A 13,691-nucleotide genomic window follows, 5' to 3' on the forward strand; every position below is an offset into this window, starting at 1 on the left:
CTACTTGAGTAAAAGTCAAAGTATTTGGTTTTAAATACACTTAAGTATTAAATGTAATTGCAAAAATATACTTAAGTATCAAAAGTAAAATTATAAATAATTTCAAATTACTTCTATTAGGCAATCCAAAACAGCACAATTTTCTTTTTTTAAATGTATTTACGGCTAGCCAGGGGCACACGCCGACACTCAGACATCATTTACAAATGAAGAATGTGTTTAGTGAGTCCTCCAGATCAGAGGCAGTAGAGATGACCAGGTGTGTGAATTGAACCGTTTTCCTGTCCTGTTGAGTATTCAAAACGTTAAAGAGTACTTCTGGGTGTCAGGGAAAATGTATGGAGTAAAAAGTACATTATTTTCTTTAGGAATGTAGTGGAGTAAAAGTTGTCAAAAATATAAATAGTAAAGTACAGATACCCAAAAAAACAACTTCAGTAGTACTTTAAAGTATCTTTACTTAAGTACTTTACACCACTGGTTAATTCACTGCATAAATTAAGTTTGGAGCTGTATACAAATCGTCAGTCTTATCAAATACATTTCTAAGTAAGAGTTTAAAAGTGTTAAAAAAATTATAATAATTGAATTAAGGGCAGGACATATGCAAGGCACTTGATCACGTATCAAAAACCATTTGGAATGTGATATTCTTCTTATGGTCATGATCGTACACATACTCACTCACAGAGAGTAGGAGACAGTCAACTTCTCATCCAATAGAGTACAATTGATCAATTTGAAAGGGATCAATAATTGTAATTGATCAAAGTCTAATTGATCAAGCAAATGTATATAATAATATATTATATGTATTAATGTGTATAAGAAGAACATTTAAAAACAAAGTTGCAATAGTGTAAGTATCTCCCCAGTCTAAGAATATGTATTAGACATACAGTAATATCTCTTTGGACAGGCTAAGTGCTATTTCCTCCATATTGCTTACACCTATCCACACACACTGACTCAGGTTTCCCAATCCTGATCCGGGGGAACCAAGGCGGTGCACATGTTTTGTTTTTAGTTTAATTCAACTAATCAACTTATCATCAAGCATTTGGTTGAATCAGGTTTGTGAGCGCGAGGGCAAAAACAAAAATGTGCCCCCAGGACCAGGATTGGGACACACTGGGGTAGGGGCCTGGAAAGGATTTGGAATTTTGATTTGGAACACAAACAGAAAGTTAAGTGCTGAGGGGGTGGGGCTTCTTTCCTTACATCACTTCCTGAGAAGTGATTTCCCCTCCTCCAGGTCCTCTGTTTACATTGGCTCTGAAGGGGTTAACACACAGTGCAAACGTGTTAAAACAGACCCAGGATAAAGGTAGTGTGTGTGTGTGTGTGTGTGTGTGTGTGTTCTAGCTGTTCCTGTAAACTTCCAGTCATTGTGCTAACGCTAGTTAGCAATGGGCTAGAAACTACCTTCAAACTGCACACAGAGACATTCAAATGTCCATTAGTGAAAGAAACCACAAAACCTACTCTAGACTTGATCAGTGTCTACAGATAACTTCAACAACATAAAAGTCTTTATAAAAGCTACAAGATGAAACCGATCACACAGCAGCATCTTCAACGTGGAAGATCGGTTCTCATGCTTGGTTAAAAAAAAGGGGTTGACAACCTGTCAACTGCTTGACAGCCAATCAATGGGTGAGGGGGAGGGACATTCATGGCCACCACTGTACCCTGATTGGTCCAGATCCATACCAATCATTCTGATTTCAGTGTCAGGGTCCGTTGACTCGAGTGTAATTGGTGCACTCAGCAGTGATTGGTTCAGGACAGCATTAAAAAATATATATATCACGGTTCTCGTCCGTGATTGGTTGGTTGTAGTGTCAGTCACTGAGTGTTACCCGATAGGATGGTTAGTGCCGCCTCCACACTGGCGGTGTGTCTAAAATCCGGCAGGTCTGCTGCCAACAGGACCTCCAAGACCGAATACTGAGAGAGAGACAGAGAGGAGACAGAGGGAAGAGAAGAGACAGAGACGAGATGCAATCAGTCTGATTATACTTCATCATTGGTAGTCAACCAATGTACCTGCAGGCCAGAACACACCCAGTCAGTCAGTACCTGCAGGCCAGAACACAGCCAGTCAGTCAGTACCTGCAGGCCAGAACACACCCAGTCAGTCAGTACCTGCAGGCCAGAACACACCCAGTCAGTCAGTACCTGCAGGCCAGAACACACCCAGTCAGTCAGTACCTGCAGGCCAGAACACACCCAGTCAGTCAGTACCTGCAGGCCAGAACACACCCAGTCAGTCAGTACCTACAGGCCAGAACACACCCAGTCAGTCAGTACCTGCAGGCCAGAACACACCCAGTCAGTCAGTACCTGCAGGCCAGAACACACCCAGTCAGTCAGTACCTGCAGGCCAGAGAAGACGAGTCCGACCCCTCGTAGTTTGAACTGTCGTAGCAGGTCCCTGAGCTCGTTGACAACTGTATAGTCTACAGTATTGACATGATGACAGTCCAGGACCACTGACCTAGGAGGAGAGGCTGAGGGAGACAGCGAGGGGGGAGAGGAGAGAAGGCGGGTGGGAGAGAGAGGCAAGCACAAGAGGAGGACAGATTAGTCTCCCTAGGCAGACGGTTTGCCTCACACATTAACAATGTTCCAGCATTCCAGAATACACACACTCTCTTACCCTGTAGTGCCTGAGTGTATAGGACAGTGTTGAGGTACTCTGTGGAGGGGAAACTGAGTCCACTATCCAACTCCATCACCAGAACACCATGATCACACACCTGTACACACACACAAACCTGTACACACAGAGAGAACACACACCTGCTACACACACACACACGCGCACTCACACACACCTGTTACACACACACAGCCCATAGTATTATACACACACACACACACACACACACACACAAATGAATGCACACACACATTACCTTTATGCTGGGCCTGGCTACATTGTAGAGCAGCATGAGTCCAGAAACAACTACACCTCCCACAATGCCGTACTGCACCTCCCAGAAACTCAACAGGAAGGTGATCAGGAACGGCACCAGGTCAAGCTCTAAGACACACACACAGATTTTAAAACACACACACACACAGATTTTAAAACACACACACACACATAGATTTGAAATACACACTGACACACAAAGGATGTAAAAACTGTGAGACAAACACATACACACAGATTTAAAACACACAAACATACACACTACTCACTGCGTATCCTCCAGAACTGTATGACGACACGGTAGTCGACCATGGGAGCCACAGCACAGATGATGACTGCTGCCAGAGAGGCTTTAGGGATGTAGTAGAATGCTGGCATCAGGAAGGCCAGGGACAACAGCACTACCACACCTAAACACCAGACAGATACCACACATTAATTACAGTATACTAACTACTAAACAATACACTACCACACCTAAACACCAGACAGATACCACACATTACAGTATACTAACTACTAAACAATACACTACCACACCTCAACACCAGACAGATATCACACATTAATTACAGTATACTAACTACTAAACAATACACTACCACACCTAAACACCAGACAGATACCACACATTACAGTATACTAACTACTAAACAATACACTACCACACCTCAACACCAGACAGATACCACACATTAATTACAGTATACTAACTAATAAACAATACACTACCACACCTAAACACCAGACAGATACCACACATTAATTACAGTATACTAACTACTACACAATACACTACCACACCTAAACACCAGGGGGCGTCAGACACTACACAATAATTACAGTATACCAACTACTACACAATACACTACCACACCAGACAGATACCACACATTAATTAAAGTATGCCGGGGCGGCATAGTAACCAGAAGGTTGGACTAGTAACAGGAAGGTTGCAAGATCAAATCCCCGAGCTGACAAGGTAAAAATCTGTCATTCTGCCCCTGAACAAGGCAGTTAACCCACTGTTAACCCAGAGAAAGAAAGAGAGAGAGAAATGGGAGGGACATTTTAAATTCTGTCTTACCAGTAACTATGCCTCCGGCTGGTGTACACACCCCTGTCTGGGAGTTCACCGCAGTCCTGAACATGGGCAGATTATACATTAGTGTGTTTAACACACACCACACACAGGAAAAATGACACACATACATTAGTGATGTCAGTATCGTGACACTCCGACACCAGATTTTTCAGGGCAAAAAATAAAACATGAAGCAGACGAAACTCCTTTAAAACCTACTTTTGTAACATATTGTGTGGTATAACTTGCAAAATAAACAAATGTGATTCTGGGTGACAACATCAGGCTGTTTGTTTCCAACATTAGGACTGTTTCAAGAGCTTCAGTCCGCTTCATGTTGTGTTTCCTTACTTCCTAGTATCGCCATACTGGTGTCATGGCAACACTAATGCACACACACCTTCCGAAGCTTCCTGTGACCGGATAGGCTGAGACGAAGGATCCCATAATGTTGGTTAGACCAATAGCAAACAATTCCTGGTTGGCATCGATCCTATAGTCATTCTGACTGGCTGGGGATTCAAATCAAATCGAACTTTATTCAAAGTGCATTTAAACTCACTTAACAGCAAAGAAGATAGAGAAACAGAATAATTATGCAAATAAGTTAAATATACAGATTTTTTTTATATTCCATCCTCAATGTGACTTCTCTGGTCAAATAAATAACAAATAAACATTTAACACACATTGGTACAGAAAGAGCACACCAGCAACATGGCACAAACACACACACACACACACACACCGAAGGCTCTCACCGAAGGCTTTAGCGATGGCAATGCTCTCCAGTACTCCCATGAAGGGGATGACAGCCAGCCCTCCTCCAAAATCCTACCACGGGATTGGTCAGAAGGGGTTTTCAATCACTCATATCTGAGATGTGATTGGACAACGGGGTTCTAATGACTAATTACTGTTCCCTGATTGGCTTAGCATACTGACCAAGAGCGACTGGGGACCTTTGCTGTAATAGCTACTTGTTACTTTTCACTGTAACCTAATTGGAAAACACAATACTATCACAACTCAACACTGTGACAACTCAACACTAATATCATTGGTTCAGCTCACTCTCCCCAACGGTGGTAACTAAATTCCGTAATATAATTGGTTGACACCCACTCCAGTGTCAACTCTGTATCCATCCCCCCTGTCACTCCCCCACTCTGTATCCCTATTGGTCTGTCCCCCTGTCACTCACCAACTCTGTATCCCTTCTGGTCTGTCTCCCCCGTCACTCACCTCTACGATCTCTCCGAAGCTGATGCCGGTACCGTTGGGCGTTGTCTCGGAGAGGGGGGGGGCTCTGAACGGCGGCAGGCCCTGGGACGCTTTCCCGGTAATGGTGAAGACCGGTGAGCCTATCGCGTTCCACGAGAACGCCACAAAGGATGCCGCCACTACGACCAACGCATTACGCACTGAGGTGGGGAGACACACACATTATACTCTCTCACACTGGAACTCCCCCCCCCCCCTCCCCCCCAGGTACTGACCGGTAGCGATGCCCCAGACCAGAGTGTGAGCGGCCCTGGTGAGGGGGGCGTCCTGTTCTGACGGGGGTTCCAGGGTACTCTTCATCCACTGCAACGTCACCAGCAGACACAGACACAGCAGACCTAGAACCACATCTCCTATCCTACACACACATTACAACGATATTAAACACACACATTACAACAATATTACACACACACACACACACACGTTACAATGATATTAAACACACACATTACAACAATATTACACACACACCCGTTACAACGATATTACACACACACGTTACAACGATATTACACACACACACGTTACAATGATATTACACACACACACGTTACAATGATATTACACACACACACGTTACAACGATATTACACACACACACGTTACAACGATATTACACACACACGTTACAACGATATTACACACACACGTTACAACGATATTACACACACACGTTACAACGATATTACACACACACGTTACAAGGATATTACACACACACACACGTTACAACGATATTACACACACACACACGTTGTAGACCTGCTCTCTACTCTACCTGGCCTCAGGTATCCTGTAGGTGTAGACCTGTCCTCTACTCTACCTGGCCTCAGGTATCCTGTAGGTGTAGACCTGTCCTCTACTCTACCTGGTCTCAGGTATCCTGTAGGTGTAGACCTGTCCTCTACTCGACCTGGCCTCAGGTATCCTGTTGAAGGTGTAGACCCGTCCTCTACCTGGTCTCAGGTATCCTGTTGAAGGTGTAGACCCGTCCTCTACCTGGTCTCAGGTATCCTGTAGGTGTAGACCTGTCCTCTACTCTACCTGGCCTCAGGTATCCTGTAGGTGTAGACCTGTCCTCTACTCTACCTGGCCTCAGGTATCCTGTAGGTGTAGACCTGTCCTCTACTCTACCTGGCCTCAGGTATCCTGTAGGTGTAGACCTTTCCTCTACTCTACCTGGCCTCAGGTATCCTGTAGGTGTAGACCTGTCCTCTACTCTACCTGGCCTCAGGTATCCTGTAGGTGTAGACCTGTCCTCTACTCTACCTGGCCTCAGGTATCCTGTAGGTGTAGACCTGTCCTCTACTCTACCTGGCCTCAGGTATCCTGTAGGTGTAGACCTGTCCTCTACTCTACCTGGCCTCAGGTATCCTGTAGGTGTAGACCTGTCCTCTACTCTACCTGGCCTCAGGTATCCTGTAGGTGTAGACCTGTCCTCTACTCTACCTTGCCTCAGGTATCCTGTTGAAGGTGTAGACCCGTCCTCTACCTGGTCTCAGGTATCCTGTAGGTGTAGACCTGTCCTCTACTCTACCTGGCCTCAGGTATCCTGTAGGTGTAGACCTGTCCTCTACTCTACCTGGCCTCAGGTATCCTGTAGAAGGTGTAGTAGACCTGCAGGAAGAACTCATGAGGTATGTCCTTCAGTCCCAGCACATTCTGGAGACAAAACAACACTGGATTAACACAGGGATGGGGTGTGTGTGTGTGTGTGTGTGTGTGTGTGTGTGTGTGCGTGTGTGTGTGTGTGTGTGTGTGTATGTGTGTCTCACCTTGACTTGACCGAAGCCTATGGTTACCGCGGCAGCACAGGTGAAGCCTTTGATCACCGGAAAGGAGATGAAGTCCAGAAGAAACCCTGAAAGCAGAAATAATCCAGAACCACGACATTGATCCAGAACCAGACCTACGACGTTGATCCAGAACCAGACCTACGACGTTGATCCAGAACCAGACCTACGACGTTGATCCAGAACCAGACCTACGACGTTGATCCAGAACCAGACCTACCACGTTGATCCAGAACCAGACCTACCACGTTGATCCAGAACCAGACCTACCACGTTGATCCAGAACCAGACCTACCACGTTGATCCAGAACCAGACCTACGACGTTGATCCAGAACCAGACCTACGACGTTGATCCAGAACCAGACCTACGACGTTGATCCAGAACCAGACCTACCACGTTGATCTAGAACCAGACCTACGACGTTGATCCAGAACCAGACCTACCCGTTGATCCAGAACCAGACCTACGACGTTGATCCAGAACCAGACCTACGACGTTGATCCAGAACCAGACCTACGACGTTGATCCAGAACCAGACCTACGACGTTGATCCAGAACCAGACCTACCACGTTGATCCAGAACCAGACCTACGACGTTGATCCAGAACCAGACCTACGACGTTGATCCAGAACCAGACCTACAACGTTGATCCAGAACCAGACCTACAACGTTGATCCAGAACCAGACCTACCACGTTGATCTAGAACCAGACCTACGACGTTGATCCAGACCTACGACGTTGATCCAGAACCAGACCTACGACGTTGATCCAGAACCAGACCTACGACGTTGATCCAGAACCAGACCTACGACGTTGATCCAGAACCAGACCTACGACGTTGATCTAGAACCAGACCTACGACGTTGATCCAGAACCAGACCTACGACGTTGATCCAGAACCAGACCTACGACGTTGATCCAGAACCAGACCTACCACGTTGATCCAGAACCAGACCTACCACGTTGATCCAGAACCAGACCTACGACGTTGATCCAGAACCAGACCTACGACGTTGATCCAGAACCAGACCTACGACGTTGATCCAGAACCAGACCTACGACGTTGATCCAGAACCAGACCTACGACGTTGATCCAGAACCAGACCTACGACGTTGATCCAGAACCAGACCTACGACGTTGATCCAGAACCAGACCTACGACGTTGATCCAGAACCAGACCTACGACGTTGATCCAGAACCAGACCTACGACGTTGATCCAGAACCAGACCTACGACGTTGATCCAGAACCAGACCTACGAGGGTGATCTAGAACCAGAAGTGATCTAGAACCAGAAGTGATCTAGAACCAGAAGTGATCTAGAACCAGAACTATGAAGACAATCTACAACTGGAACTATTATTTCTCCCCTACCCAGACGTAGTAGAGCCATGGCGGTCTGTATGGTTCCACAGAGCAGGCTGAGGAGGACGGCTCGGACCGGGTCTCCCCCCACGTAGGAGGCACACAGCAGGGACATGATGGCAGTAGGACCCAGGGTTACATCCTTGGAGGTTCCCAGAAACGTATAGATGAACCCACCCATGAAGGCTGAGTACAAGCCGTACTGTAGAGGGGGATAATTTGACTTAAAGGAAGTAGAGAGAGAGAGAGCACTTCCTAACCTCCTGCCAAATGTATAACCATATTAGAGACACATATTTCCTTCAGATTACACAGACCCACAAAGAATTTGAAAACAAATCCAATTTTGATAAACTCCCATATCTACTGGGTGAAATACCACAGTGAGCAATCAGTCGCAAGATTTGAGACCTGTTGCCACAAGAAAAGGGCAACCAGTGAAAAACAAACATTGTAAATACAATCCATATTTATTTATTTTCCATTTTGTACTTTAACTATTTGCACATTACTGTATATAGACATAACATGACATTTGAAATGTCTATTATTTTGGAACATGTGTGAGTGTAATGTTTACTGTTAGTTTTTATTGTTTATTTCACGTTTGTTTATCCATTTCACTTGCTTTGGCAATGTAAACACATGATTCCCATGCCAATAAAGCCATTTGAATTGAATTGAGAGACAGAGACAGAGACAGCTGGGTAGGAAACAGAAAGAGAGGAGAAGTGAGGGGGATTGTAGGAGGAAATGTAGAAAAGTGTTATGTCAGGTAGCAGGTAAAAGAATCCCCAAGGTAAAGCTGTAGTGTACTAAAACATGAGAGGACTTGATGACTATGGTCTACAGATACTCAGGCCTATGAACTGTGTCCCAACTGTGTACCTATTCCCTAAACTATTCCCCCATAGGGCTCCGGTCAAAAGTAGTGCACTATATAGGGAATAGGGTGCCATTTGGGATGCACACTGAGGTCTATAAAGCTATATGATCCAATAACATGTTCAACATTACACTCAACTATGCTTACTGTGAGGAGTTGGGAAATGTAACACAGGTGTCAATACAACACTAGAAACAGCATGTGATCCTTCTGGCGTGAGAGGCCTTGTCCCAGAGATATAGCAGGTACTTCTACTACCACTCACCAGTACAGGTAGGCCTAACTATTTAACTATTTATTTAACTATTTAACCCCTATTTAACGCCTCCCTCTCACCTGTACAGATAAACCCTGCCCCTGGCCCCTCCCTCTCACTTGCACAGACAAACCCCGCCCCTGTCCCCTCCCTCTCACCTGTACAGATAAACCCCACCCCTGTCCCCTCCCTCTCACCTGCACAGACAAACCCCGCCCCTGTCCCCTCCCTCTCACCTGTACAGATAAACCCTGCCCCTGGCCCCTCCCTCTCACCTGTACAGATAAACCCTGCCCCTGGCCCCTCCCTCTCACCTGTACAGACAAACCCCCGCCTCGGCCCCTCCCTCTCACCTGTACAGACAAACCCCCGCCCCAGCCCCTCCCTCTCAACTGTACAGACAAACCCCCGCCCCCAGCCCCTCCCTCTCACCTGTACAGACAAACCCCGCCCCAGCCCCTCCCTCTCACCTGTACAGATAAACCCTGCCCCAGCCCCTCCCTCTCACCTGTACAGATAAACCCCACCCCAGCCCCTCCCTCTCACCTGTACAGATAAACCCCGCCCCCAGCCCCTCCCTCTCACCTGTACAGATAAACCCCGCCCCCAGCCCCTCCCTCTCAACTGTACAGACTATGGTCTATAGACACTCAGGCCTATGAACTGTGATCCATCGGCTCTCTCACCTGTACAGGTAGGCCGGCCACCTCAGCATAAGCCAGGGCCTGTGGTACGGTGGTTAGACCCACGGTGAGACCTGCTATCAGGTCCATCTGGAGCCAGCTCAGCCTGTACCTGGAGGTGGAGAAAACACAGAAAGACTTGTGTTAGCTCCCCAAGGATTTAGATTGAAAGAGAAAGAGAGAGACAGAGACCAAGACATATTTGAAAGTAAATAAGGCTCAGAGAACATGCTTCAATAAGACTTTTAATAACCCTGCTAGCTTAGTTTAGGTTAACAGTTCTGAACTCCCAGCACAGATAAGCATATGAATTTCCATGCGTCCTAAGTATCAATCATGCAAATACATTTATTTTATGGTGGCAAGGCGTCAGTGTGATTCAAATCTATGATCTTCTGTTCTCTATCCATGGAATTAGTTCACTGCGCCATCAGGATGCAGCTAGCATGCCATGTTTTCTTAACTCTTACAAAGCTGGTCATTTTAGTTCATTTAGACCCCATATCAAAGTAATCAACCACTCATTAAGATCAGGGTTGGCCAATCAGTGGGCACGGCCAACAACTGAACATATGTTAAATAATAAAAGGAGTTTTGTTGACGCTGAGAACAGAATGTTTTTAAATAACATTCTTAGAACGTTCTTTGAACTTTAACGTTTTCTTGTGGTTTTTATGGAAGGTTTTCTTAATGTTCTGAGAACATGACTTTAAATCGAACCATGAGGAAACCTGTAGAAAACGTCATGCTGAAGTACTGACGTTTCCACCGAAGAAACACATGGTTCTCAGAACATTATGTGCTAGCTGGGCAGCCTTTGTCACTCATCACCAGAGAAAGAGATGAGGGTGGGACACCTACTTGGGTAACCAGGTGAGGATGGGGAGCCAGGCCTGGAGGGTTCTGTAGGAGCAGCAGGAGGCCATTCTCTCCCCCAGAGAGGACCTGCCAATCTGGGGCCCGGGCCGGTCCACCAGGGGCTCCATCATGTTGCCTGGAACCAGGACGGAACAGGACAGAGGAGGGTCTGTAGTTGGTGAAGGGCCGAACATGAGATGAAAAGGAGGCGGAGAGATGTTAATGCAGACAGAGAGCAGAGTCACAGACAGGCAGGCAGACACACACAAAGTGCTGACAAGCACAGTACACACACACAGGAAAACCATTCCAATGTCTCCATTCCATAGACACACAAACAGGCAAAACCAGGAAGGTACTGTAGGTGGCAGCAGTAGGCCAGGTAGGTTGTGTTTGCTTACCTCAGTCCTCAGGGTGGGTGAGGTTCAAACTCAACTATAATATGACATCCGCGTCTTCACACTCCAACTAGGCAGGTCAAAGACCACAAAACACCAAGAGAATCACCAACATTCCCAGAACCGTCAGATCTCAAATCATTCTAGAATCCAGAAAGGCAAGATCCTCCCAGTGTGTCTCCATTCCATTTTTGGAATTACTGGTGCACTCACTGTGATAAAAGAACAGAAAGAAAGTAGAAAAGCGGTGAATTAAATCCAGCAATAAAAGCCCATAAAGAACAAAGATAGTAAAATAGAGGACATACTGTAGACTGTAGTCTCCTGACAGACTTAAAGGAAAATGGTTTTGCTTGTCAGCAATCGAGTTTAAGATAAGCTACTTTCAAAATACAGAAATCATTCCCGTATGACGTATTCGGCATCATATGGTGATGATGTCTGTATTTTGAAAGTTGCTTATCTTAAAAATTGGATTGCTGACTAGCAAAACATTTTGGGAATATGTCAACAATGGACTAATGAAACAAATACTGTACCAAAGGGTCGTTTTTGGGTGGAGTTTTCCTTTAACTATTAAAATCCTACCCACAAGTGTGAGATTTATATCAGGGTGCCAACCAAGATGAACTAGACTGTGAGCTACGTGCATTTATCAGTCAGTCTACTGTACTCTACTTTCATGAGTTCTACTGAGTTCTACTGTACTGCCAACAGAGCATGAGCAAAATATTTTTGGCTCATTTATTTATTGAATATATAGTTTCTTAATTCAGTCGAGGCAAAAGAACATACACAGCCTAACATACGCAGATTGATTTAACTATCACCATGCCAACCCACTCCATTTAAAATCTATGGCTATGGTATCACCATGCCAACCCACCTGATTCCATTTAGAATATACGGCTATGGTATCACCATGCCAACCCATCCCATCCCATTTAGAATATACAGCTATGGTATCACCATGCCAACCCACCCCATTTAGAATATAGGCCATGGTATTACCATGCCAACCCACCTCACCCCATTTAGAATATACAGCTATGGTATCACCATGTCAACCCACCACATCCCATTTAGAATATACGGCTATGGTATCACCATGCCAACCCACCCCATTAAGAATATACGGCTATAGTATCACCATGCCAACCCACCACATCCCATTTAGAATATACGGCTATAGTATCACCATGCCAACCCACCACATCCCATTTAGAATATATGGCTATGGCGCTGGTGGGCAAATGTAATATACACTGTCTAGCCACGATCACATGACAATTTGGTTGAAGATCTACTTTACAATTTGCATTCTGGTCTCATACAGTTTTAAATTTGTCATTGGGTTCACAGTCATTTTCATAGCTGCTCAGGCCTCAGGCACACACACACAGTCAGAATGGTATGTACGGCCTGCACCAGGAAATCCATCACTTCAACTCGTTTGACGGAGTACAAAGCCTACCTCTACTGCTGGGCCAAACTAACATATGCACAGGTAGGTAACACACATTCACACATCACACTCATCATCACACGTACACACACACACACACACACACACACACACACACACACACACTTAGCATTGCCAAGACCTTACGCACACACACACACACACACACATATATATATATATATATATATATATATATATATATATATATATATATATATATATATATATATATATATATACATACACTGTACAGACACAGACAGACACACACGGACGGACGGATACACGGACACATACTGGGCAGGCAAATACTGACTGGCAATAAAACAATCCAGTGGAATGGACACAGAATGAATTACTTAAATAGACAAACCTATTTCCAGGCGTTCTATTCTTTATGAAACGCCTGTGTTCTTTAATCACAATACAACTGTTCTTTCGTTTACTGACCGCAGCAACTAAGCGAGGTCAGCAACATAATCACTGCAGTCACTTCAAAACCACTTCCCTTAAATTTAACTTGTGCAGATCAAGAAACCGCCTTCCCTAAATGTCACTTGCGTTGAGCAAGAAAATAAAAGAGCGACTTCCGTTGCGTCCACTCTTCTCCGGCAAAACGTAAACACTCCGCCTCATGTGACCACGATCATGTGACCAAAGTGGGCGGG

The 13,691-nt window shown here is 45.3% G+C and overlaps 1 protein-coding gene across 4 annotated transcripts; it reads right to left on the reverse strand.

Moving 5' to 3' along the window:
- Positions 1–441: 441 nt before the first annotated feature.
- Positions 442–13,630, reverse strand: LOC120018494 (sodium-independent sulfate anion transporter-like). Of its 4 annotated transcripts, none has more exons than XM_038961734.1 (17): positions 13,397–13,630; positions 11,559–11,767; positions 11,161–11,293; positions 10,303–10,411; positions 8,484–8,676; positions 7,088–7,173; positions 6,895–6,974; positions 5,525–5,667; positions 5,271–5,449; positions 4,787–4,859; positions 4,426–4,537; positions 4,029–4,084; positions 3,211–3,351; positions 2,922–3,049; positions 2,663–2,762; positions 2,314–2,513; positions 442–1,950 (listed from the first exon to the last, which is right to left on the reverse strand). In XM_038961734.1, the coding sequence occupies exons 3-17, from the start codon at positions 11,286–11,288 to the stop codon at positions 1,849–1,851; spliced, it is 1,830 nt and encodes a 609-aa protein (XP_038817662.1). In that variant the 5' UTR covers positions 11,289–11,293; positions 11,559–11,767; positions 13,397–13,630; the 3' UTR covers positions 442–1,848. The 4 variants fall into 4 exon arrangements, 3 of the variants coding, with proteins under 3 accessions (XP_038817662.1, XP_038817666.1, XP_038817656.1); XM_038961738.1 differs by having other exon boundaries at positions 2,380–2,513; positions 11,161–11,326; XM_038961728.1 differs by having other exon boundaries at positions 11,161–11,326.
- Positions 13,631–13,691: the final 61 nt, after the last annotated feature.

Source organism: Salvelinus namaycush, chromosome 2, assembly GCF_016432855.1.
Source record: "Salvelinus namaycush isolate Seneca chromosome 2, SaNama_1.0, whole genome shotgun sequence".
In the NCBI taxonomy this organism is placed as follows: domain Eukaryota; kingdom Metazoa; phylum Chordata; class Actinopteri; order Salmoniformes; family Salmonidae; genus Salvelinus; species Salvelinus namaycush.